The sequence below is a fragment of the Trematomus bernacchii genome, unplaced genomic scaffold, assembly GCF_902827165.1.
Source record: "Trematomus bernacchii unplaced genomic scaffold, fTreBer1.1, whole genome shotgun sequence".
Classification (NCBI taxonomy): domain Eukaryota; kingdom Metazoa; phylum Chordata; class Actinopteri; order Perciformes; family Nototheniidae; genus Trematomus; species Trematomus bernacchii.
In genome coordinates this window covers 3,771,671-3,796,387 of record NW_022987469.1, presented here as the reverse complement: position 1 = coordinate 3,796,387, position 24,717 = coordinate 3,771,671, and the positions used below count along the sequence as shown (strand labels likewise).

The 24,717-nt window shown below is 41.2% G+C and overlaps 1 protein-coding gene across 1 annotated transcript; it reads left to right on the top strand.

Moving 5' to 3' along the window:
- Positions 1-385: 385 nt before the first annotated feature.
- ldlrad2 (low density lipoprotein receptor class A domain containing 2) lies at positions 386-20,429 on the top strand. The gene is made up of 5 exons (XM_034143677.1): positions 386-569; positions 3,787-4,272; positions 6,240-6,389; positions 6,580-6,721; positions 19,202-20,429. The coding sequence occupies exons 1-4, from the start codon at positions 470-472 to the stop codon at positions 6,690-6,692; spliced, it is 849 nt and encodes a 282-aa protein (XP_033999568.1). The 5' UTR covers positions 386-469; the 3' UTR covers positions 6,693-6,721; positions 19,202-20,429.
- Positions 20,430-24,717: the final 4,288 nt, after the last annotated feature.

The window sequence follows — 24,717 nt, the reverse complement described above, 5'->3', positions numbered from 1 at the left end:
ATGTTGCATCACTGTGATGAAGTTCCTTATACTCTAAATATGCCAAAGACACATCGTTAAAACCCTTGCTTAGTGGGAGCAACATTAAGGATAACATTTAAATGGATAAACACAACTTCGTTTTTGTATGTAAAGTAACATAAATTAGAGTAAACAGTTTGGAGTCTTACTGTATATGTTTTACTATCCTCAGTGTTATCATTCAACATGTGTAGTAACTGTACTCATGTTCTTATTATGTTAACCTGATGTTGATATGGTGAGCTGCAGCTGAGTGGACGACATGTGGAAGTTTACATCAGGAGGGAAACCTTTGTCCACGAGCTGGCTTAAAGCCTATTGGTTCGGTGTTGTCATGGAGACAACGGGCCGAGGGGAGGTTCATCTGGAATAAAGGCCAGCGAGTGTTTATGATGGCTCACAGCGAGATGTTCCACTGTGTCCCGCAGTGACCGCGGATGAGGAGTGGATGTGCGCGCGGCCCCTGAGGATGGAGGTGGAGGTGGAGAGCTGCTGGCTGCTGCTGCTGCTCTGCTGCATGGCGCTCCACAGCGAGGCCATCGAGACGGGTAAGCCTGGAGACCCTCACGTCTGATCGTGTTTAAGTGACGCACTTCTCATGGGCACGATGACTTGAGGTCCGTGCGTAACGACCTGATGGCGCTCAGCGTGGAGAAGAGCTGTTGTTATAGACAGTAGCCTACTTGTATAATAATAGTGGCTGTAGTGAAAGTTTGCGTGCTTCTGTTTCTTTAGCAAACGTTTAAAAAAGAGAAAAGTTAGTGAATGTTGTTACATTTGAAAATGTAGATATTCCTATATAGCCCACTGAAATATTATAGCACCCACCCACATAGTATATGCTCGTAAACGTAGGCTATGCATAGTAAGCTATACATCAAATGCGTGTTCACAGATAAGGTTAAGGTTCGTTTATTTATATAGCACATTTAAGACACAAAGGCAATTTAAAGTGCTTTACATAGGCAATAACACATAACAATTAAAAAATCAAATGAATTGAACAAAAAGACAATTCATAAAAGAGACAGAAATGAGTTAAAAAGAGACATTGTTAATACCATAATGCTGCAAGGAATGTTGAAGTGCAATGTTAAAAAATAGTTAAAAGACCTCTGGAGAAGCAGCATTAAAGAGCAGGTTTTCAGCCTTGATTTAGAAGAACCAGGGTTGGGCGGACCCCAGATTCTAAGGAGGTTTGTTCCAGATCTGCGGAGCATAACAACTAAACTAATGCCGTTTCATGCTATACATCCTACTACACTTCTTTTTCTGATGACGATGTAGGCTACTCATGACAGGTGAGTTCTGACCTCTTTGCAATCCGAGTCACATTATTGTTTTGGTATAGTTCAGTTTAAATGCAGATTTAGAAGTTTTCCCAGCAACAGAACTCCAACAACAATAGACTCCTGAAACGTTTCTGATTAGTGGTACAGAAGCTGAAACATACAGGACCACTAGTAAGGTCCTTATACTAACCATGTTTTTATTCATTTGTTTGATTTAAAAAAATCAATCCTCATTATATTATATATATTATGTCATTATATTATGTTACTCTGGCTAGGACGAAAGGATGTTGAAGTTATACTGTAAGTGATATGATTTATGAGTAAGTTGTACACCAATAGAGATAATAGACATTTGTCATCCATCACAGAATTTCAGTTGGGTTTATAGAGGTAGTTCACACACAGATAATATTGCAAATCAGTGAGCAGTGTTATGTTCAGATGGGATTTTAAACATGTTGCATCACTGTGATGAAGTCTCTTGTTTTCTAAATATGCCAAAGACAAATCGGTAAAGGCCTTTCTTAGCGGAAGCGTCATTAAGAATAGGTGCCAGGTGTCACAGATTAACAGAGAACGTCACAGAGATCATAGCACACATATTACTGTCTTTTCCCCTGACAATATTGATATAAAATTGCATATGATATGATAACGGATTTGTTTTCAGACCAGTTTATCTTGTTGTCACTGTACAGTCTATAAACTAAGCTTGGAGTACAAAAGGACTAAATGAGTTTCAGTGTAAAGGGACATCATGGAATCTATGTTGAGTTGAGTTAGAATAGCACATGGATGGACAGTGAGCTGCTGCCCTTCTCCTCACAATGCAGGCTCAGACACATTTCTCACTGTGGCTTGTCACCCAGACCCTGACCCTAACCCGCCTCTGATCCGCTCCCTGGAATGGACTCCGTTTACAATGATTTTAAACAGGTTGAATTTTCAGCCTGCAAAAATCTTTACTGGGGACTCTGTGTCCTCCGCCGTGCACACTGTTGCTTCAGAGGTTGTATTTACTTGTGCGGTGCAGAGGGGATTAGCAGTTTCCCACCAACAGGGGCTCCAGGGCTCCGGGACATTCCTGGAGGTCAGTGCAGGAGGATCTAGCTGTCTCCCAGGGAAACGGAGCCAATAAACTCCAGGGGTGGTCGTAAATGTTCCCATTATTTGGCCTGCGGCCCAGATGCAGGGGGCGGAGGGTGGCTGGGCGGGTGGGGGCTGCTGGACCTGCCCCCCCATCTGTCCTGGTCCTGCCTGTGGATGAGCAAAAATCATCAGCAGGTCTACACTGAAGTGTGTGAGTCTGTACATCAATCAGTGTGTGGAAGACCTGCACAGTGTTTCCCTGTTGAGCTACAATGGTAACAATATAAGATCATTCTAAAGAGACATCACTTTGGAACACATTTCCTGATGAACCCTAATGTCTTCAGATAAACTTTAGAAATCATTTGCACCAAAAAGAAAAGAAAGGATCTGTGAATGGCCAGCAGAGGTAGGAGAAGTTTTCATATCTTGTACTTGAGTAAAGGTAGAAGTACCAGAGTGTAGGAATACTCTGTTACAGTAAAAGTCCTGAATTCAAAATGTTACTCAAGTAAAAGTAGAAAAGCAGCATCAAAATATAGTGAAAGTAGCGACAGTAAAAGTAGTGATTGTGCAGATTGGTCCATTTCAGAATAATATATATGATATGTTTTATAATGATTGATAATGAAAGTGTTCTCAAAGCTGGTAAAGGTGCAGCTAGTTTGAATGACTTTGTATACTGCAGGGTAGCTTGTGGATTTACTCCAGGTGGAACTAAAGTCTGATTTAACACTTGATTATATTTCACATCATTCATCCACATCTGTGAAGTAACTAAAGGGATTAAATACATGTAGTGGAGTAAAAGTACACCATTTACCTCTTTAAGTACAAAGTAGCACAACATTTAAATACTGAAGTCAAGTACAAGTCCCTCTAAATTGTAGTTGAGTATAGCACCTGAGAAGATCTACTCAGCTACCTTACACCACGGATGGGCAGTAAAATCAGAGGGATTGATTACTGGAGGCCAAACCTGTTTTAATGTTCTTTTAGTCATACCATTTGATGCAGACTTGAAAAAAACGTTAACATGTATTATCCATAGACTGATCATATCATATTATTCTAATATGAGAATTATAATAATAAGAGACACATTCTATGCTTAGGGCTAGTAGTTATGGCTAGTACTATATATTTCAGTGTCATCTTGAAACATCAAACACTGTTTTTGTTGTCATTTCAAAATTGTCTTATTACAGGAAAACAGTTTTTTTTACATTGCCAATAATTAGAATTCAAAAGACAGTACCCTTTGTGATCAGAAGATGTTTTGTTGATAACTTTTAAAGAGAGTCAGATTATTTTCTTACAGGGTGCTCCATGTAAGAGCTTGTGTCTCCGGACTGTGTCTCATGGGTTTTTCTCTCGTCAGTGAACGTGGTGGACTTCTGCGGTCAGAACATCCGCGGTGACGGCATGATCGTCAACTCGCACCAGGAGTCCAAGAAGTACTACTTTGTTACTATGGGGACGGACTGCCACCTCACCATGCAGGCCAGCTCGCCCAAAGACAAGGTCCAGTTCCACTTCCGCTTCTTCCTGGTCTACAGTTTGCTACGAGTGGCCCCCCTGAGCCCAGCCCCTCTCTTTCCAGAGTCCCCTCGTGGCTCCGCCCCTTTCAACCCCAGACTGGAGCCCACCTCCGGGGAGAGTCTGGGGGACCCGTGTCACGCGGGCTCATACGTTCAGTTCTACGATGGACGTGATAGGAGGTCGCCTCCTCTCGGGCCCCCTCTCTGTGGAAAGAGCCCCCCCCGGCCGGTGCTCTCCACAGGAAACTACCTGACCCTGAGGCTGGTGACCCGCGGGACTCAGCCCAGAGTGGACTTCGTGGGGGACTTCACCTCCTTCAGACTGGGTAACAGAGACACATGTGTCCATGTATTCTACAGATGCTGTCTTTACTTAGCATCAGTATTGTTGATGTGTTTTCCTGCACACATGTCCCCTACTGAGTCCATCTCGTCACACTAAGATCCTTCTTGTTTGTTTGAAAATGGAAAGAACTCATTTCTGTCTTCCTAAAAAACAGTTTGACTTTAGTTCAGCAGAGATAGAAGAAGTATTCAGACCTTGTACTTGAGTAAAACATTTTACTCAAGTAAAAGTAGAAAAGTATTAGCATCGAAATATAGTTAAAGTAGCAAAGGTAAAAGTAGTCATTGTGCAGATTGGTCCATTTCAGAATAATATACATGATATGTTTTATAATGATTGATCATTAAAGTGTTCTCAAAGCTGGTAAAGGTGCAGCTAGTTGTAATGACTTTGTATACTGCAGGGTAGCTTGTGAATTTACTCCAGAGGCCTGTACTACGAAGCCGGATTTTCACTTAGCCGGCTAACTTCAGGGAAAACTCTGGTTTTCCGGTCCTACGATGCTGGTTCTCTTTTTAGCGGGCTACATCTCCATGGTAACTTATGCTGAACGGCTAGCCTGGTCCGGAGCAGGTTAGGTTCCAGGATAAGAGATCAACTCAGTGAAAGCACCGCCTGCTGACCAATCAGAGCTCAGTGTGCGGAGTTTAAAGCGATCAAGTCATATTACAGGATAGAGGAAATACAGAAAAACTGCCGTTGCAGGAAAGACGGCCGGCAAAAATCAACTGACTGTGTGAACGTGAACATTAATAGAATATCCCCTCCCATCTTCAGAGCAATCTGACTATTATAACATTAGCGTTAAGAAAGCTTACTTAAATATCTGCCACAACATAAGTAACCGGATCAGAGTAACATTAAGTACAGTCCGCGGCACTGTGAGAGCAGACGTCGATGTGTCCCATTATCATTCATATCATATCACATCATAATGTATCATATATTTCCTTATCTGAGTCAGCTTCTTGAGCCGTATCTGGCCGTGCAACACTCACAGTGTCACATACTGTATGCAGAAGTATTATTTTAAGCAACACATTAAGTTGACGAAACACTCGAGTCAAATGTAATTAAAGTCAGATCCACTCGTGTCTTAGACGGGGCAGTGATTTCATAAACCTGTTAATGTACGCATTCAAACACTTTTTCTTTTACCAGCTGTATTCACCTTGCAGGTGCAGCTATGTGGCTTTGATCCTGGATAAAGTGTTTAAGTCATGGATGTTTAAAGTTTAACTTCTTCATATTTGTCTAATATTATAGTTCACTTTTCATTCAGGAAGTATGACGCTGCGCTGTCAGTACGCTTGTCCATGTTTGTGATTGGTCAAATGTTGCTAACCCCGCCCCTTTTATGTGAACGTGCACATAACTAGATAGGGCAAAGCTGGCTTGAGTTAACGAGTTGATAACCAACATCGTAGGACCGCTTAGCGAGAGCACGTTTGTTTTGGATTAGGTAAACCGGGTAACTCAAACATATCAAGGTTATGTTGAACCGGCTTCGTCGTACAGGCCTCTGGTGGAACTTAAGTCTGATACACCACTGAAACTCAGTACGCCATGAAAACATACTTGGAGGTTCTTTATCTGGGCGAACCTTCCCCCAGACCATGTTACATTAATGCTGCCTGATAGTACAGCTGTATGTTCACAGTAGCATTTAGTACACAAAACACATCTGCACTGGACTAGTGACAAACCTTCTAGTGCTTGAAGCTCTTAAATATGTATAGACTATTGGTAAATAGCTACCGTGGATGTAAACAAATGCTGGTGGTAAAGCATTTATCATGTTTGTTAGCCCTCAAGAACAACAGTTTTTGTTTACCTATAAGCAGCCATAATTAATTTTCCTTTAAATTGAAATCTAAGAGACTCTTTAAACTTTGATTGCAGCACTAACGTTTTCAAGCTAACACGGATCCTTCCTCTTTTGTCCAGGTTTTAACCAATCAGAGTGCAGCAATGAGCCCTATTTCAGCTGCAGAAATGGGAAGTGTATCCCTCTCAGTCTGGTGTGTGATGAAAAAGGCATTGACAACTGTGGGGATGGAAGTGACCTGGAGGAGAACCTGACTACGGGCTGCAAAGGTCAGTGGAATGATGATATGACATTTGTGATGCTGATATTTATAAAACAAATAAATACTCCTTGATTTTCTTATATTTCCACGCTGAAAATATAATGAATGCTTCAGAACTAAGGTTTGAAAACGAGTTTTAGGGGTGTTGTTACAGTTCCACAACATTTCAATGTTGACCCAAATCTGTCCGTCATCAGCAGGTCAGCTTTTACCTCCTGAACCTCCACCGCCAATAGCCACCCCCCCCCCCACCGTTTGTGAAGCCCCCCACAGCGCCGGTTCCTACACGCATCAACTGTGGAGTGCCTGACAGCGCACCCAGCCATGAGTCTGTAACCGGTGAGTAACTATTGTCATATTGTTATTCATTCCACTAGTAGAACCCCTGTGTGATCAGAGGTGGGAGAAGTACTCAGATCTTGTACTAAAGTAAAAGTACAAGTACCAGAGTGTAGGAATACTGTGTTATGAGGTCCTGCAATGAAAATTGTCCTGCAATGAAAATGTTACTCAAGTAAAAGTAAAAAAGTATTGGCATCAAAATATATTTAAAGTACCAAAAGTATTGTGTAGATTGGTCCATTTCAGAATAATATATAATATATGTTTTATAATGATTGATCATGAAAGTGTTCTCAAAGCTGGTAAAGGTGCAGCTAGTTTGAATGACTTTGTATACTGCAGGGTAGCTTGTGAATTTACTCCAGGTGGAACTTAAGTCTGACTTAACACTTGATTATATTTCACATCATTCATCCACATCTGTAAAGTAACTAAAGGGATTAAATACATGTAGTGGAGTAAAATTACAATATTTACTTCTGAATTGTAATGGGGTGGAAGTACTAAGTAGCATAAAATGGAAATACTCAAGTAAAGTACCTCAAAATTGTACTTAAGTACAGTACTTTAGTAAATTTACTTAGTTACTTTACACCACTGTATGTGATGCACTATGCTCATGTCCGGCAGTTTGTGGGTTGGTAAACAAATGAACTAAGTGTCCATTAGGATGCAAAGTGTCCTGATGGCTGGGGATAAAAACTAATGGAGGTGACCATTGAGTTGTTAATTTCCTGTGAAGCCTTGTAAACCAATAAACATTGATGGATTCTCTGAGCAGAGAGCAGTGCTCCGTCTCTGTTCCAGCAGCAGAGGTGCAAACAGCCCGGGCCAGCCCGCCAGCTTCTGATTACTTTAGGGCCCGTCCAAGTCTGGCCTAAGCAAACCGCTTTTATTTCGTTCTGATTGTGCAGTTGATTTTTGGAGAAAGGGATTCACATTTGCCTGCTTTGTAAACTGCCAGCTGTTTATTAGCTGAGATGCATGTCAGTGCACTCAGCCCACAGTGAGGCTGGATGATTGTTAACTGAGGTTGAATTACTTTTATTTTCTAATTACTGAAAATGAATTACATGTAAACAGTCAGGGCATACTTGCCAACCTTGAGACCTCAGAAATCGGGAGCATTTCAAAACCACCGTGGGGGGGGGCTGGACCTGTATTTTACAGGAAAGGAGTGAGCAGAGGGTTCTGTTTTCTGTGACTATCTTCCTAACCCTCTCAGACTTTCAGTTGCGCGCGCTACTAAAGAGACGCGCTACCATGGAAACCAAACAATGGTGTAGCTGTATTAAAGTCCGAGTGGAAACAGTCCTGAATAAATCTGATTTTGTCAGAAATGCGGGAGAAATATGACCCCGGGAGGAAACCGGGAGAGGGCAATGAAATCGGGAATCTCCCGCGAAAATCGGGAGGGTTGGCAAGTATGAGTCAGGGGTCTCCATGCATATGAACATGTATTGTTTATTTACTGCTCTGTAGGCAGTGATGTAAAGTAACTAAGTAGATTTACTCAAGTTATTTACAGTACCATTTTGAGGTACTTGCACTTGTACCCCACTATAAATATTGTACTTTTAATCCACTACATGTATTTAATACCTTTAGTTCCTTTACAGTCCTTTACTGTCTACCTTCCGCCATTTGAAATGACTCCGACTGTTTCTCTCCTCTTGTCTCGTCTCTGTGTGTGTTTGAATCTATCGTGCTGACTCACTGACTGCACCCATTTGATTGGCTGAGTAGCGTCACCTCCTTAAAACATTAAACAATAACTTTTTCAAACCTTTTTATCTTTATGTTTTAAACATTTTTAACATTTTCAACATGGTGGATAAATCCTTATATGCTCCCGCCAACACACTGAACGTCAACTTTGCCTCCTTATTACACTCACCCCTACTTTAGTGGGAACAATGAGTCTGCGTCTTTGATGTGCACAGGCGGATGATGCGGGGATCTGTTATGTTATTATTAGTGTTGCATAATGAATATATTTAAAGGAGAGGTGTCATGCTTTTCCGGTTATTACCCGTCCCCTTGTGTGTTATGAAGGTTTTTATGCATGTAAACGGTGTGCAGAGTCAAAACCCTCAAAGTACACCCTGTAGCGAGTAAAACTCTAACACAGAAAATACCTCCCCAAAACGCCTCGTTGGAGATACGTCACTGCCCATTTGATTCTTCCATTTCGTTCCGGGTTAGGCATGATGTCAAGCGGTACCCGGAACGAAATGGACCAATCCCGAAGAGCCGTTACGTTACGTCCGCGGAGCCGTTACGTTAAGCCCCCGCTGATTGGTCCAAATTGACCGATCCACGGACTTCCTCACACACACATCTGTGTGCAGGGAGCAGGCAGCTCTGCTGATTTCTCCTCCCTGGCTGCAGGCTGATAACAGACAGTTGGGATCGCGGCGAAATTCTCTCTGCAGACCCATTCTCACAGCGTTTATCAACCTTTTTCTTACTCAATATCAAGCCACACTTATTGTTTTTACTTCGGCTGTGACTTTGTGTGTGCTCAGGATGAGTTTGGCTGTGTTTCGCTATGTATCCCAAACAAGGAAACAACACCTCCACGGAGCTCAGCGCGATTCACAACGTCCCGACCAATCAGAGCACACTGTGCTCACAGGGAGGGTGGGGGCTGGAGCTATTGGAGCTACAACGAGCCGTTAAAGGCAGAGAGTGAAATTCAGTGAATACACGTAGTTTACAGAGATGCTGTATGAGAAACCAATGTGAGTTTGGAAAAATGCACAATATAAATCTATTCTAGTAGACCTCAACAATGGAATTATGATCAGTGGAAATGGCCATGACACCTCTCCTTTAAATAATAATAATTTAATTTAATGTCTAAAGATTCCTCAGACCTCTCCCCCCGCCACATTCGAAATGGCTGAGGAGAAGCTCTCTAGCGGAGAATACAGCATTGTAAATAACTCTTCCTCAAGAGCGAAATCCAACGTCTGGGAGGCTTTTGGTGTCATCCTAGATCAGGGGTGTCAAACTCAATTTCATCGCGGGCCACATCAGCATTATGGTTGCCCTCAAAGGGCCGGTTGTAATTTTAACACTATATAAATATACATATATAAATATCAAAATAATGTTTTATACTGTATAACAATATTGCCTCTGCATTGGAGTATTATTGGTTTTGGCAATAACTACGTCTGAAAGCACATGGTTGTGCATTAATGTATTGTGCACGTAGACACAAAAATACTGTATGTGGGCTCAGACTAACATTTCACTCTCTTACTGTTACATAAATCCCATGAATTTATGAAATGTAGTTAGCCTCATCATATCTTATCAAAAAGAGATACAATGTTTGTGAAATCTATTTTTTGTGAATAATAAAGTATTTTTCTTTTGTATATCAAGCATTATTTAAGTAGGCTATATTTCATTTGAATTCAGCAATAATATTTTAATAGTCTGAAAGCCAAGACTTTGAGAACCCCCTGTCCCAGATCCTGCTGTGTTACTATCACCTGTCACTCACTATTTCAGTAAGCAGTGAGTGGGGGGGGGGGCGGCGGCGTGATGAGGAGGAACAGAGTGAGAGGGGACAGGGATCGCGCGGAAGTTTTCCTCCTTCCTTTACAAACTTTACACAAGTATTTATAAGTATTTATCGTCTGAATATAGCAAAAAGACGTTCATACTCTGCAAGCCAAGACCTCATATATTTTAATCAACCAGAAACCGGAAATAACCGTAACGCGAGTTTTTCTAAAACATAATAAATCCATGTGTGTCTCTGAGCCGCAGCAACACCGACTGATTCTTAAAGAGCGGGTCATTCTGTCTGTTTGTTCTGGGACTGGAGTTGCTTGTCTCGGTTGCTGAAGCAGACTTTGCTCCGTGTTTGGTGTCTCTGTGCCGCCGTAAATTATGTTCCTTCAACTCTGTGTTACTCACAGTCACACACTGGTCACTCACCGCCTCAGAGTGCCGCTGCTGATAGGAAGTCGCTTCAGTGCGCACGTCACAAAACGAAATGCATTTTGGGACATGCAGTTTATGGGCAACGTGCTTAAACGGCATGTAACCGTATAATAAACTGTTTATATTCTTTGCGAGCTCTCGCGGGCCACATCAAATGACGTGGCGGGCCACATTTGGCCCGCGGGCCTTGAGTTTGACACGTCTGTCCTAGATGGAGAACATAACCAACATCCCACGCTTTTTGAGCCAAATACGCAACTGCGTGTGTTAATAATTGCATGTTTTCAGTGCTCCTAGGATATGCGGGTTCGGGTCGGTTTGCGGATCTTGTGCCGACGGGTCGGGTCGGTTTGCGGAACTAATTGGCAATATGTGCGGGTAGCGGGGCGGGTTCGGTATTGCACATCGCGGGTACGGGACGGGAGCGGGTCTTGAAAATCAGACCCGTGCAGGACTCTGGCGGGGATGCAATGTAGACAGGAATAAACGCAGATCATCCTCTGGCTGCAGCCTTGACCGGTAGACTTGCTTTTGATCAAAGTCAATGCGGAAAACCCGCACTCACACAGGTAGGTGGAGGTGAAGGGAATGAGCACTTTTACAGCCTTTTTGGCGAGGTGGGGGAACTCGGTCTCCACAGACAGCCAAAAGTGTGGAAGTGACTTTACTCATCTTTTTCTCGAAAACAAATTCTCACGCTGCGCCTCCCCTGAAGCTCTCTGGCGCCCCCCCAGGGAGGCGCGCCTCACACTTTGAAAACCGCTGTAATAGGCCATTAGTTGAGAGTTTTTCCTCAATAACCCTCTAATTAGTGCTTATTTATTGCAAGTAAGGAAGTTGTTGTACATGAGTTTTGGTCTTAATATGCTCTGCTCAATATGGGCCTAATAAGGCAGTAGTACCACAAGAATAGTAATTCTCCCATAAGAACACTTAACAAATTTGATCTATTCTTATGTAACAAGACATGAAACTAGTGTTAATTGTGTCTAAATAACTCAAAATGTGGTATTTATATCTAAGAATATGTTTTGGGGTATTGACAGTTCAGCTACCAATAGCAAGGTGATATTGACCTGTATGTTTCATATTTGCACATTTATATTTTTGTAAAATGTATACTGTTTTTGTTTGTTTGTTTGTTTATTTTATTTAAAGGACAGTGCACTCATTGCTGTAAATGAGCCAGTATTAGCCAGCAGGCTAATTTTCAACTGGCAAGATGTTAAATTCAACTGGCAAGATGTTAAATGACCACTTACTGAAGGCTAGACGGGAAACCGGGTACAGGAAGTAGGAGAAAGTGAACTGAATAGCATGGCAGTAGACTGCTACTAATGTTCCCTATGCAACCTGAAGAGTAAAAGGGTCAAGTCCGTCAGAAAGCAATGACTGTAAGTGTAAAGGCACAGACACACCAGGCCGATTGCCGACGATGAGCGTCGACACGCCCTACTTAGATTGGTGTGTCCCGCACCGTCGGGTCTTTTCAGCCGGGCCGACGCATCTTCGGCCGAAAACCAGTTGGCCAAAGGCAGTCGGCAAAAATAAATCACTCTGATTGGCTGTTCAGCTAGCGAATCAGTGCATGAGAAGCTAAACGGAAGTGAGGGACCCAAACAAACTATTAAGAAGGCAAATCTGAGATTTCATTTAACTCCAGCTTCGACACAGGTTCGGGAAAGCCCCATGAGCTTCTCGCTGTAGAGTGAAAATGGAACTCACACGCTATTTGTTGTTTGTTTATATCACGCAGTCTGTTCTTCTTCTCTCGGTTATCACGCAGTCTGTCTTCCGGTTGTTGCCTCTTTTGAATGATGAATACACACTACCGCCGCCTGCTGGTAAGGAGAGTTATTGCCGCTCACGCATGCGCAGTTCGTACGTGCTTCTTGGCCGTCGGCTGAAGTCTTTGTGGTGTGTTACACTTACACTGTAAGGATTAGTAACATGTATTGTGTTTATGTGATGACATTTGGAGATGTTTAAACACAATGAGAAAATGCGTTAGCATTCGCGCTAGCGTTAGCATACATGCTAGCGTTAGCCATACATGCTAGCGTTAGCCATACTAGCCTGTGTACATGCCTATTGCACAGCTAGCATTAGCTTTATTTACCTTGTTTACACTTAGCGGTCCTATGTGTTAATCTGTGTATGTTACACTTGCATGTATGAGATCATTAAGTGCCTTGTAACTTCTTTTTTTATAGTTTCACTCCGTTTGAATGTCAGTGGACTGCAAATAAGTCAATAAAGGAGCATGGCTGCTCATTCCCTCGCTCTCAAAAGAGTTTGGCTGGGACAGTACAACACATAAAGAGAACAGTACACCTAGTGTGTAAGTACATACAAGCAGGTCACACAGTATGATCACAAATACATACAATCTGTTAAAAATCTGTTTTTATTAAAAAAAAAGTACCTGTACCTGTAGGCTGCATATGTGTTCTCAGCCTTGGAGAAACTTGACATGTTTTGGGATGTGTCTGAACCTCTCTTTAACAATCAATCAATGTTTATTTATATAGCAGTTTGTAGTAGTAATCAGCAGCCCGCTTCAACACGTGTATTTCGGTGTATTCACGCCATTCATTTTGTTATTCTACAGTATTGTTGTTTTATAGTTATTTGTTAATGTAACCCAATTTGTGTTCTTTGAAATTGAAAAGGATATCGCATTGTGTTTGTTACTTTCGTTGCAGTTGTATATATGTCTTAAGTGTAATTTGGCTTGGCTTCCTATTTATGGACATGCTTTTATTTTGAAGGCGAGTTAGCGCAGTTGACAGGAAGTTGTTGTTGCTTTGGAAACAACGTGACGGAGATTAACGGAGAAAAGTAATATCTACAAATAAAGACGGAGAAAGTAAACGATAACGTTTATGGTTAAGTGTTAGCACCCCCCGAAGAGGCACAAGCTCTTACGTTGATATTGGAGATTTCAATAAATTCAATTTGAAAAAAAAACACGGAAAAAACAAACAAAACGAATATCCGAATAATGAAATTGAAACCCGAATAGTACTCCAACAAAAGAATATTCGGATATTCGGGTACAGCCCTAATGTACTGTTGAGGTTAATTTCAGTAGGTGTGTGCTATAATGTATTTACAAAGTGTGAAGAGGAGGCAACTTCAGAATAGGGAACCTGTTCAGGTCAATTAGAGTCAAACTACTAGCTTATTGGTTATGAACAAGACTTCACTTTAAAATAGGGAATATGTTCTTAGATATAAATACCACATTTTGAGTTATTTAGACACAATTAAAACTTATAGTTTCATGTCTTGTTACATAAGAATAGATCATATTTGTTAAGTGTTATTATGGGAGAATTACTATTCTTGTGGTACTACTGCCTTATTAGGCCCATATTGAGCAGAGCATATTAAGACCAAAACTCATGTACAACAACTTCCTTACTTGCAATAAATAAGCACTAATTAGAGGGTTATTGAGGAAAAACTCTCAATTAATGGCTTATTACTTGTAGAATATAGTCATGTAGAATAAGGCATTAATAAGTGTTTTATAATGACTAATAAAGAGCCAATATACTGCTAATATGCATGTTAATTAACAACTAGTTGATGGTTAATTTGTGTACCTTAAAGGGAACCTATCATGCAAAATGCACTTTTGTACGTCTTTTATACATGAATATGTGTCCCCGGTGTTCCAGGGAACTCACCAAGTGTCAGAAAACACAACCCTCTCTATTTTCCTCCATACCCAAATCTCTAAAAAAGGGGCTGCAACGGATCTGATAAAAACTGATCCAGATTTGAACACTGTCCTGATGTCAGGACAGTGGCGCTACGGCTATTGGGCCAACTCCACCAATCAGGAGGAGACAGCCACGGCCATTGCCGTTCGAAAGCGCTGGAGACGCTGTAGTACATATGCCAGGCCTGTAGATGGTGCTGTTCTCACAGAATCAGCCTTTGCAAAAACAGAGCTAACATTTTTCAAATTGAGCGAAATGAGGCATGGCTAAAATGCATGATCTGTTTGGTATTTTGAAAAAAAAAAAGTATAAATATGCCTTATATAGGTATGGTCCTACACTATATTATTCAAATATAGCATGATAGGTCCACTTTAATATAAAGTGTTACCCAATATTGAGTATAATATGTTCATTATATTATGGGTTGCATCCCCTCTGTAGATATAAGTATTTTAAATATGTATTATTATAACATTATCGTCATTGTGAGTATCGTCACTTGTATTGTGACCAAGCGGCAAACTCTGGGGAAGAGCCGGGACGCCAATGCGGAAGTGCCACAAACTGCAGTTCATATATTGGCCGATAGGCGCTGACTGCAGAAAGGAGCAATTTCCATAGAGCCCCATGTTAAAATGCCCAATTTCACAGCCTAAAAAAACATGTTTCTACCTATGGATCCAATAAATATTATTATGAATATAGTTAGATTCCACCATCATGATTATGAATCTGTGAGTGAATTGTTTTCTAACACGACCCTTTTATTTATATTAGGTCTTAAAGTTTTTGCATAAATTAGGGCGTGGTCACATTGAGTGACAGCTCTGTCAAGTGACTGCTGCTGTTAGCTTTTTGTCTCTCTGCTAGCTGCTCCGTCTCCGTGAAGCTACAGGGACTCTGCCTGCCCAGTTCATCCAGGGAACACAACTTGATCCCTGCCGTGTTTGTTTGTTCTTCATGCTTATATATGGGACTATTGTGACTCGCTCTGCGGTTAAAACAGACGGTGCATGAATGCCGTTTTGCGGTAAGTGAAATTCGAGTACTTTATTTATGTGTTTATGATTTTAATCAGCTACGTAATGAATGTTAAGGCTTGGGTTAGCGTGTAAGTGAGTGGTAGCTACATCGGTGCTAACGATGCTAATCGTATCCTCCAAGTTAACTTAAAACCATAGACTGTATATATAAAGGTTAAAATGAAATAGACAAGTGTTAAGCGTTAAGTGAGATAGTACTGTAGAACAAAAGGCTTCTGTTTGAGGTTGATAAAATAAGGTCATCCTTGTAACTTAGAGAGATATTTTATTATGTAGGTAGGAACTGTATGCATCGCTAAGGTTAATTTAAATTGGCTATGCTCAAGTATGTAGACAAGCTAACGTCGAAGTAGTGTATGTGAAATCAACCTCACAATAAGATGTGTGTATATTACAATTATTAATGTCATATTTCAAGATGATTACTTAGATATTACAATATGGTTGGTTGAGCTGGAGTTCATTATTGAGCTTACACGTTAACGTCACAGTCATCTGAAGAACGAACCCAAACCTTGTTGTTTTTATTAATTGCATTACCAAATTGGTATCAAATAAACAGTAACACAACAGCATTGGTAACACAACTTCCAAAGTTACAGTAAAATAAAAAGGACCCTGACTCGGAAAATACACAATCCAACATGTTCAACAGAAGAGAATAAGTTATATTGTTTGTACACATGGTTCTTTACATATATATATCTGTTTGTTTAAAGTTTCCAGGTGATGCAGACAGGATGGACCAGAGAGTGAGAGACAGAACTGGACTCCTCACAGCAGTGAACTTCAGCACAGGTACAAATACTCTTTTTTCATACTGTACAAAGAATCAAGAAAGATATTGGTTTAAATAAATGAAGTATTGACTTTAATACACTGATATACATTCCATTAAACAATACTAAATACTAGATCACCTACACATCAGTGAAGTTGAGGGTTTTTTCCATGCAAAGGGTTACATGTTAACAAGCAATATTACTTTGTCAGCTTTCTAATTTAAGGTATTGAAGGCAAAGCTATTAGTGAGAACTACTACTATTTATCTCTCAATATTGTCTGTAAAAAACGTGGTAAAAGTTATGATTTCAGTGAGACAACAGAGCAAGCTTCTACAGTTGCACTAAGTTTTGATAACAGTTAAATATTATTTTGATAATAAAATATATTTCAATGTTGATGAATTTCATACTGTTCATTCATAATCTGATTGTCTTTGTAGCTCACTGTTGAAATAAAATAAAACATTACAATTACAAAATAATTATATCTACAGCCCCTAAACACAAGCACACCTCTTTCATAAATAACACACTTGTTCTGCAATAATATGTTTTATGTTTCCTGTAATTTTTGTTAGGAAAGGACATGCCTGAAAGACACGACTCAACATTTTCTCCTTCTCTGAGGGTCAAGAAGAACATCCAAGAGGAAAATTAAAAGCTGATGTTATGAGATTTTAAGACCAGTACAGGACATTCACTAAGAAACTACTTTTATTGTGAAGTCAGCTGATCGAATGCACCTATTTCCACATCTACACTCCATCAGCTGATTATTTCTATTTGCCTCACTTTATGAGCTTCACAACATGTACCTTGTACCGCAGAGTTTGCAACGTCACAAATAAATGGGGCCAATCTTCAGTCAGATGTGAATGTGTAATCTAACATTTTCAGTAAGAATAATGGACAAAAGGAGTGCAAATACAAATTCAATTTATTGAAATGTGAACCAAAAGTTAATCAAACATGTTTTAAATAAAAAGCACATATGGACAGAAGGTGTAAAGCTATTAAATGTATAAGTAAACACATTTAGTCAAATAAAGTGACAGACAAGGCCTGTGCAGTTGGTATCAGCTATGCCCAGCATGGGCTCCTCCATCAGGCCTCGTCCTCCTCGCAGAGGAAAGACCCTCACTCTTCTCCAAACCAACAGACAGGACGTCCATCACACGGAGGTTTCTCCCTGAAGTCTCTGCAGCTCTCTGGACACCACGCTGTCTCAATCCGTCCACACTGAATATGAGAGGGGACATATTTAGACAATAAGAAATATAAAGTTGACTGTTGAGTTGCTCAGTTTTTTTAGATTGTCAATACTATTACTGTATAACTAATATCTCAGGTTAAGAGGCACCTTCAAATAAAGATTGGTCTTTAAATACATTTTGTCTTTTGAATTGTTTGTCTAAAGTCAAGGATCTAGAACTGGTACTTATAGTTTTAATGATACAGTCTGGTTATAATGCTGTTTGGAGGAGACCTCACAGGTAAGAGCACTAACTAGCTACCATCACATGTACTGTACCTTAGCTTGACTTAAATGTATTAAACGTATAATTAAGTGATAGCAAAATATAAATAACTAATGTCATGCAAACATATTAATATTTGCTTGATTCCAGTGTTGCATTTAGCACATTGCATACAAACGTTAAGGGATTTTAAGATTCTGAAGTATTATGCTAAAAACTCAATAACTTAGATTATTATTTATAGTTTTGCTGAATAGTTTCATGTCCGCTTACCTTAGAAACGTAAAATGTGACGGCAGTGTGCAGATGGGGAAGCATGTTAGCTTAGCTTCTTAGCTTGAGCTAGCTCTGTTACTTCCCAGCTGGAGGCAGAAGGTCCCGCCTCGGCTCCGCCTCTTTGCCCTTATTTGGAGCAGGCTGGAGCAGGCGGGAGTTAGACTCAGACGTCACTGTCGAGCCGTTAGTGGCCGACTCCGCCTACTAAGGGCTTCTCGGCAACTCTGCAGAATCCTATGGGTGACGTCACGGACCCTACGTCCATTTATATATACAGTCTATGATTGTGACAGAAAAACCTGTGGAGCAAACAAAACAACTATGACAGTTGCATGACTTCACGTCACCACCGGTGAGCTAAGGGCGGCTAATGTTCAGCGTGATGACGTCGTACTTATTTAGTGACTTATAGGCAACCGTGTTTTTTAGACATTTAATAGCGGCCTTTACTGACCAATTTAATGTCGCATAACAAAACGTGAAAGTCTTGCAAGCTGTGTGAACCACAGAACTTATTTTGGGCATCAAACCAATAGGAAAAAACTGTTGGGGAGACCGGTGGGAGGGGGGGACTTCATATTATAGTGGCCCTTTTCAGTATCGAATGTTGAGTCCTGCCTCAGTACCCTAACATTATCAGTCGTTTGGTAAAAAGTAAGATAAGTTATATTATTGTTTTCCCACCTACATTAACAGGATTACGTAATCAATCATTAGATTACTGGTACATTTGTCTTAAATGGGGATTACTAGCAGGATCACAATGTTATAATGAGTATTATAATAAAGATACATATATTATTGGTAGACGAGGTAGAGTTGGTGGAAGCCTGATTTATTAAACAAAAATACTGTATTTGCTTTTAATGAATGTGTTAAACTAAAACAGAATTTGTAATATACTATTCTGTAAGCTTAGCGTAAAATACAGTTTACATTTTTGATCCTAAATATCTTGGTTTCTTCTTTTCTACGGTCACATTGTTCTGCTGGCATACTAATTCTCTTTATTTATTTAAGTAACGGAAATCAGGTTAAATTATTGTGATACTCAGATTACGTTACTGATTTTCGTAAATTAGTAGTAATTGTAAAAAAATACATTTTTAAAGTAACTCTCCCAACCCTGCATTGAACTCAAATAAAATATGGCGGCCATTATAATAAAGATAATTGGATTTTTTGCTCTTGTCCCTAGACTCCCCCGCCTCCCTGCCCCTGTTGGTTCTTTACATTGTGCTGGGGGTGGTGGGGGGGGGCGTGGTGCTCTGCTGGTGCTGCTGGTCCCCCGGCTGGTTCCTGTGGCGCCTCAGCGTCTGCCGCTTCCTGCCCTGCTGCAACTCCGCCTGCGCCTCCTGCCAGCTCTGCGCCCGCAGCTGCACCCACAGCAAGGAGCACCGCCTGGCCAAGGTCACCCCACACACACCCGCCAACGGGACCCTGACGGGCACGGCCCCCACCAACAGTGATGATGAGAATGTTACAGCAGCTGTTTAGAGCAGGAAGATCAGGGTGCGCTCACTGAGACATGGGGACAGCATGCTGAAACTGAGTTGAGATCAGTGAACACGAACAGTTACTGCATCAGGCGGTGCAGCATGACCAACCGTCTGTAGGGGGGGGGGGGGGGCTGAACTGTGCTTTGTGTGCTTTGAATGTGATGATGACTGCTGTTATGTTTCTGTGAGAAGGTAAAGCAGGGTACAGTGTGACTGTGGATCCTGTAGATCTGGATCGATATAATTAAGGGTTCTTAGAATGACTTACAGGCAGTTTTGCTTTTTCTTATATTATGATGAAAGCACATTCTGTTTAAGAGAATGCTTAAGAAGTTACACTGAAAAAAAGGAAACATTTACTTTAATTAAATGTATTATGTAAAGACATTTCAAATAACCAAATTAGGTTAGCTGAATTTAACATTTGTTATTTAAACTTAATATTATTGCTTTCAACTAACCTAATAGTTATGTGAAATCTTTTGACATAAGACATTTAATTAAAGTCAACATTTCTGTTTTTTCAGTGAAGAGAAATGCAGCCTTAATGGTTGTCCAGTTTTCAGAGGAGGCAAAGAAGAGTGTTATGTTATTATTAGTGTTATTAGTCATATGTTTCTTTGTATATAAATGTGTTTTTCTGCTCTGCATTAGAGGTAATAGTTTAGCCATGCAGTGAAAGTACGAGTCCACAGCTTTGACCAAAAGGACACCATGGACACATGCTGAGGAGACGCAGACCTCTAGTTTCCCACCTGCAGACAACAGCTGTTCTCCCTGGGAGGAATTCCTTCAGACAGTATAAGCCAACAAGCCCAAAGTCAACCAGTGTAAAGCAGTCAGAAATGTGTCGGAAAAAAACCCTTTGTGGTATTTAAGTGTGAACTTCTAACAAGGTATTGTGTGTACAAAATAAACTTATAGCAACGCACAACAATGCTAGTCAGCCTACCCAAATCAATGTGTCAAAAATAATTAAGTACATAGATTAGTAGTTGTGGTTTCTTTGGGGAAAGCTGAAATAAACATACATACGTACTGGTAGCTGGAAACGGCTGATCTGATCGACAGCACAGACACAGTAACCATGGCAGCAAGAACAGGCCCTGAGAAACAGATCCACAAAGACCGGGGTCTACCATACCAAGCAGGACCCAGGCCCAGGATTGGTAAAGAGGCCCCTGAGACAGCCCAGCTCATAACAGCAGGGTGTACAGCAAACATGGAGCGCCATAACCAAGAGGCCGGCACATCTGGAACATCTGTGCAGAGTATGGGCTGGACAAGCACAAAATGGTCCAAAGGTGGCTGAGAACGACAAAGGTAAGATTCTACGGGACTCCAGATCCAGACTGACAGAAGGGTGATGGCTGACCAACCTGACATTGTTGTGCTGGACAAACAGCAGAAGAAGGCTGACAGACAGCAATCCAGAGCAACAGCATCACCAGGAAGAAGGACCACCAGAAGCTTGGGAAGTGACGGGGGCTCAGAGATGTGCTGCAGAAGCAGTGGTTCAGTGGTGATGGGAGCACTGGGGGCAGTAACCCCCAAACTGGGACAGTGGCTCTAGCAAATCCAGGAAAAAGAAACAACATGCACTACTGTATTACTAATGACATTCCCATCAGCCTCAGTTGTGCTTTGTGTTTACGTCAAACAGTAGCATGCTAACATAAAAGTATTGCTCATCACTAAAAAACTAGTTAGGATTTAGGAGAAAGTGTTCTATTATACTCTCAAGACCCTGTTTTATCATTTACCATTGTCAAGTTCCACCCGACACACAACAATATGCGAACACATCAGACCGACATTAAACGTTCCAGAGTAATGGGAGATGTGAGGGGCTACCTGTGCCCCCGTGTCCACCAGGCTAACTTCTTTGTGGCATCCTCTAGAGCAGGGGTACTCAAATACAAATCTTAAAGGTCCAAAGAACATTTTCAATAAGACAAAGGTCCGTTTATTACGGTCATTCAAACTTTTAAACAATTGCAACAAGATTCTTAACACGAGGTTGCAAAAACAAAAATAATCTGTATGCAGCAGTTTTCATTGTTATTGTGTCTGTGCTTGATCCCTCAGAGTCGCAGTGTAAGAGCTGCACAGTTATGAATAAAGGCAGCTGCACCCTATTTCATTCAGCATTCCCATTATTGCTTTATAAATGTCTTGCCCCCTTGTGTGTCCACTGAGGTTCGTCAGGCCCAACACATCTTCAACAAACTCCCCCTTTGCCTCATCATAAAAACTCACAAACACCAGCAACTGAGCATTGTCAGTGGTGTCAGTGGACTCATCCACAGCCAAGGAAATGCACTGTGCATTTTTTATTCCATCACAAAGCTGATTAATCAAATCACCAGCTAGTATTTATGTTCTTCTGGTTGCTGTGGAATCTGAGAGGGGGATTTGCTTGATTTGACCTGTTATTTCCTCTTTTTGTTTGCCTTCATCACTTCAGTCATGCATTATTTTATTATTTCTGCATCAGAGAATGGCTTCAACACCCATGCCACTCTGAGTGAGGACTCAGTTGCCTTTTCTCGTTGTGACATAGATGTAACAAGGATCCTGCTTGCAGCTTGATATGAGGATTTAATCCCATTTATTTGTTTGGTTCTTACCGCTGAATTTTGAGGAAAGGTCGCTTCAAAATAATTGTGTTTTGTTTCATAGTTCCGTTTCAAATTGCCACTCTTCACAAGAGCTACCGTTTCTTGGCATATTAGGCACATTGGTTTGGTGCTCGCTGGAGGGAGGATGAACGCATATTTTTCAGTCCATTCATCTTTGAATTGCCGATTTTCACTGTCGACTTCTCTTTTACTGGTCATCTTTGAACATGCTTCTATTAGCTGCCTGCAGGTGAAACTAGGCTGCTAGCTACAGTACAGGTGAAACTAGGCTACTAGCTACAGTACAGGTGAAACTAGGCTACTAGCTACAGTACAGATGCAACTAGATGAGCTGTCAACTCTCGCTCTGACTTTTTTTTTTTTAAACTCTCGCTCTGACTCAGACAGGTTGAAAGAGACGACACGCATTTTTCCCACCCGCATTCCGCGAAGCCCCGCCCTACTGTGCCTCTGATTCGCAGACTGTTGGTGGGGGGAAAAAACGCTGATGGCAGTGGCGGCTGGTGGAAAATATTTTTGGTGGGGCTGTGGAAATGGTGACCAAACAATAGGGTGGTCCGGGGGGATGCTCCCCCGGTAAAAACATTTGAGAAAAGACCCCCTAAATTATGACTTCTGGTGATGTTAGAGGGGGGGGAGGACAAATTGAGGCTTAAAAATATGAGAAGACTGATCAATACCTCCATAACTTCAGTGTGGTTAGCTATGAATCTTCCAAAACTTCCAAACACCTTGTCCTGGACATAGTTTCTACAGCATAAACTGTGCAACAGTACAGTAGGCCCACACAAACTGCAGAACATCGGGGCTTTGGGAACACTCAAAATTACTTAAAATGATTTAATTCCCATTTAACCTGTTAAGGGGCTTTTTTCCCCCCGTTTTTTTTCTCACGAAACTGTGTCTCAGGGCTTCTTAAAATGTAATAAACTATTCGTGTCCTACTCATTTAACGAGAAGAAACGCAGCTAACTGATGATATGAACCATGTTTACCGAAACAATACACAAGTCTCACAAGAAGCGTCTAAATGAGCACTGAGCGAAAAAATGCTAACGCACTCTAGGTATAAATCAATCGATATACTTATCGGATATGCACAAACAAGCTTATGCTAACAAGCTGAGATTCCACAGATTCTAGAAATATAAGTATCATCACTGAACGATCAGAACTCGCGACAGGGGAAGCAAATACAGACATCACACGACGTAGCTTTACGTAGCAAAACACGGAGATATGCTCACCTTTTGCTGTTATTCTGATCAAAAACGAGAAAAACGCAGTTGAAGGTTAATCCATAGGTTAATCCAATGTGTCTGTCACTTTGAAAAAATTATTGATGATCCATAATTCCATTTTTATGTAAAAAACTGAGTTTTCATTAGCTGCTAATGATAGCTTCCAGAGTGTATGACAGCTTCCTGTTTTGTCTCCTTGGATACGAGTCCAAACAACTCACAGACTGCACCGGGCGCTGACGTAGGCGCCCTGTGACCATCAGATTTGACGACGCTGATTGGCTGAAATTATGTTTCGGCGGCATAGTTTAAAGATAGCAACAGTTGGCTTCTGCTGCACTTGCTGCACTCTCGTCTGGGCGCTGTGCATAGCGCCCAGACGAGAGAGGGTAATGATACACGGGCAAGGCCAGGCAGGAAACATGTGACTTATCAGTAACTTTAGACATCGTAACACAACGAGATTAAACGAGATTTTATTGTAGATTATACATTTTACTGATACCAATTCTATAATATTTACCTTGTTTATTAAAAATAAAAATAAAAATAAAAAATAAATATATTACATATTACTACTTCGTTACTCTCTACATAAAGTAACTCGTTACTTTACTCGTTACTTTACTCGTTACTTTACTCGCAGGGCCGGCCCGCCCCTCCCTACAGGCAGATCACGCAGACTGCTAAAGTTTCAAATGTTCTCTTTAGTTCAGTTTCCATTGTCGCATAAGACTGATCCAGATAGCTCTGACCATGGCTGTCCTCTGTCTCCTGCTATCTGTATTTTGCGCAGTATATCTCTGAACGATGCGATGGTGATTCCACTGTGCAAATGGGCAACATTACCTCTACTATGAAGGATGCTACAAGCCTGTCCATCTCTGCTTCGGCGGCGGCGCACTCACAACATCTTCACTCTGGGTTCGGGGGTCCTTAGCTATTAGCTTCACCTTAGCATGTGTTCTTTGCAGGTGTTTGTTGAGGTTTGACGTGGTGTTTGCAGCAGTGGATAACAGCTTCTGGCCTGGACACAGTTTGCACCTCACCGTCACATTCCTGTCTATTCTTCGGACGAACTCAAAATAATGGGCATACCTCCACCCCTCGAAAGTTATCACTGACTCAGCCATGTTTATGCAGCACTGCACGTGGAGATGTGGACGCGCAAGTCGCGCAGATTACGTACATAGAAACCTGCGGCGGAAACCCCTCTTGTCTGTCAGTGTGATTATGACTGATTTTATAAAAGTAACGAAGTAACGCGTGTCGGGGCAATGTTAGTAACTGTAGTGTGATTACTGAATTATAAAAGTAACGCGTTACACTACT

Excerpts from the sequence above, each read along its gene's own strand:
- ldlrad2 (XM_034143677.1), top strand. The coding sequence starts at position 470 with ATGTGCGCGCGGCCCCTGAGGATGGAGGTGGAGGTGGAGAGCTGCTGG. Across the intron at positions 570-3,786 it reads CAGCGAGGCCATCGAGACGG|TGAACGTGGTGGACTTCTGC; the intron begins GTAAGCCTGGAG and ends TTCTCTCGTCAG. Across the intron at positions 4,273-6,239 it reads CTTCACCTCCTTCAGACTGG|GTTTTAACCAATCAGAGTGC; the intron begins GTAACAGAGACA and ends TCTTTTGTCCAG.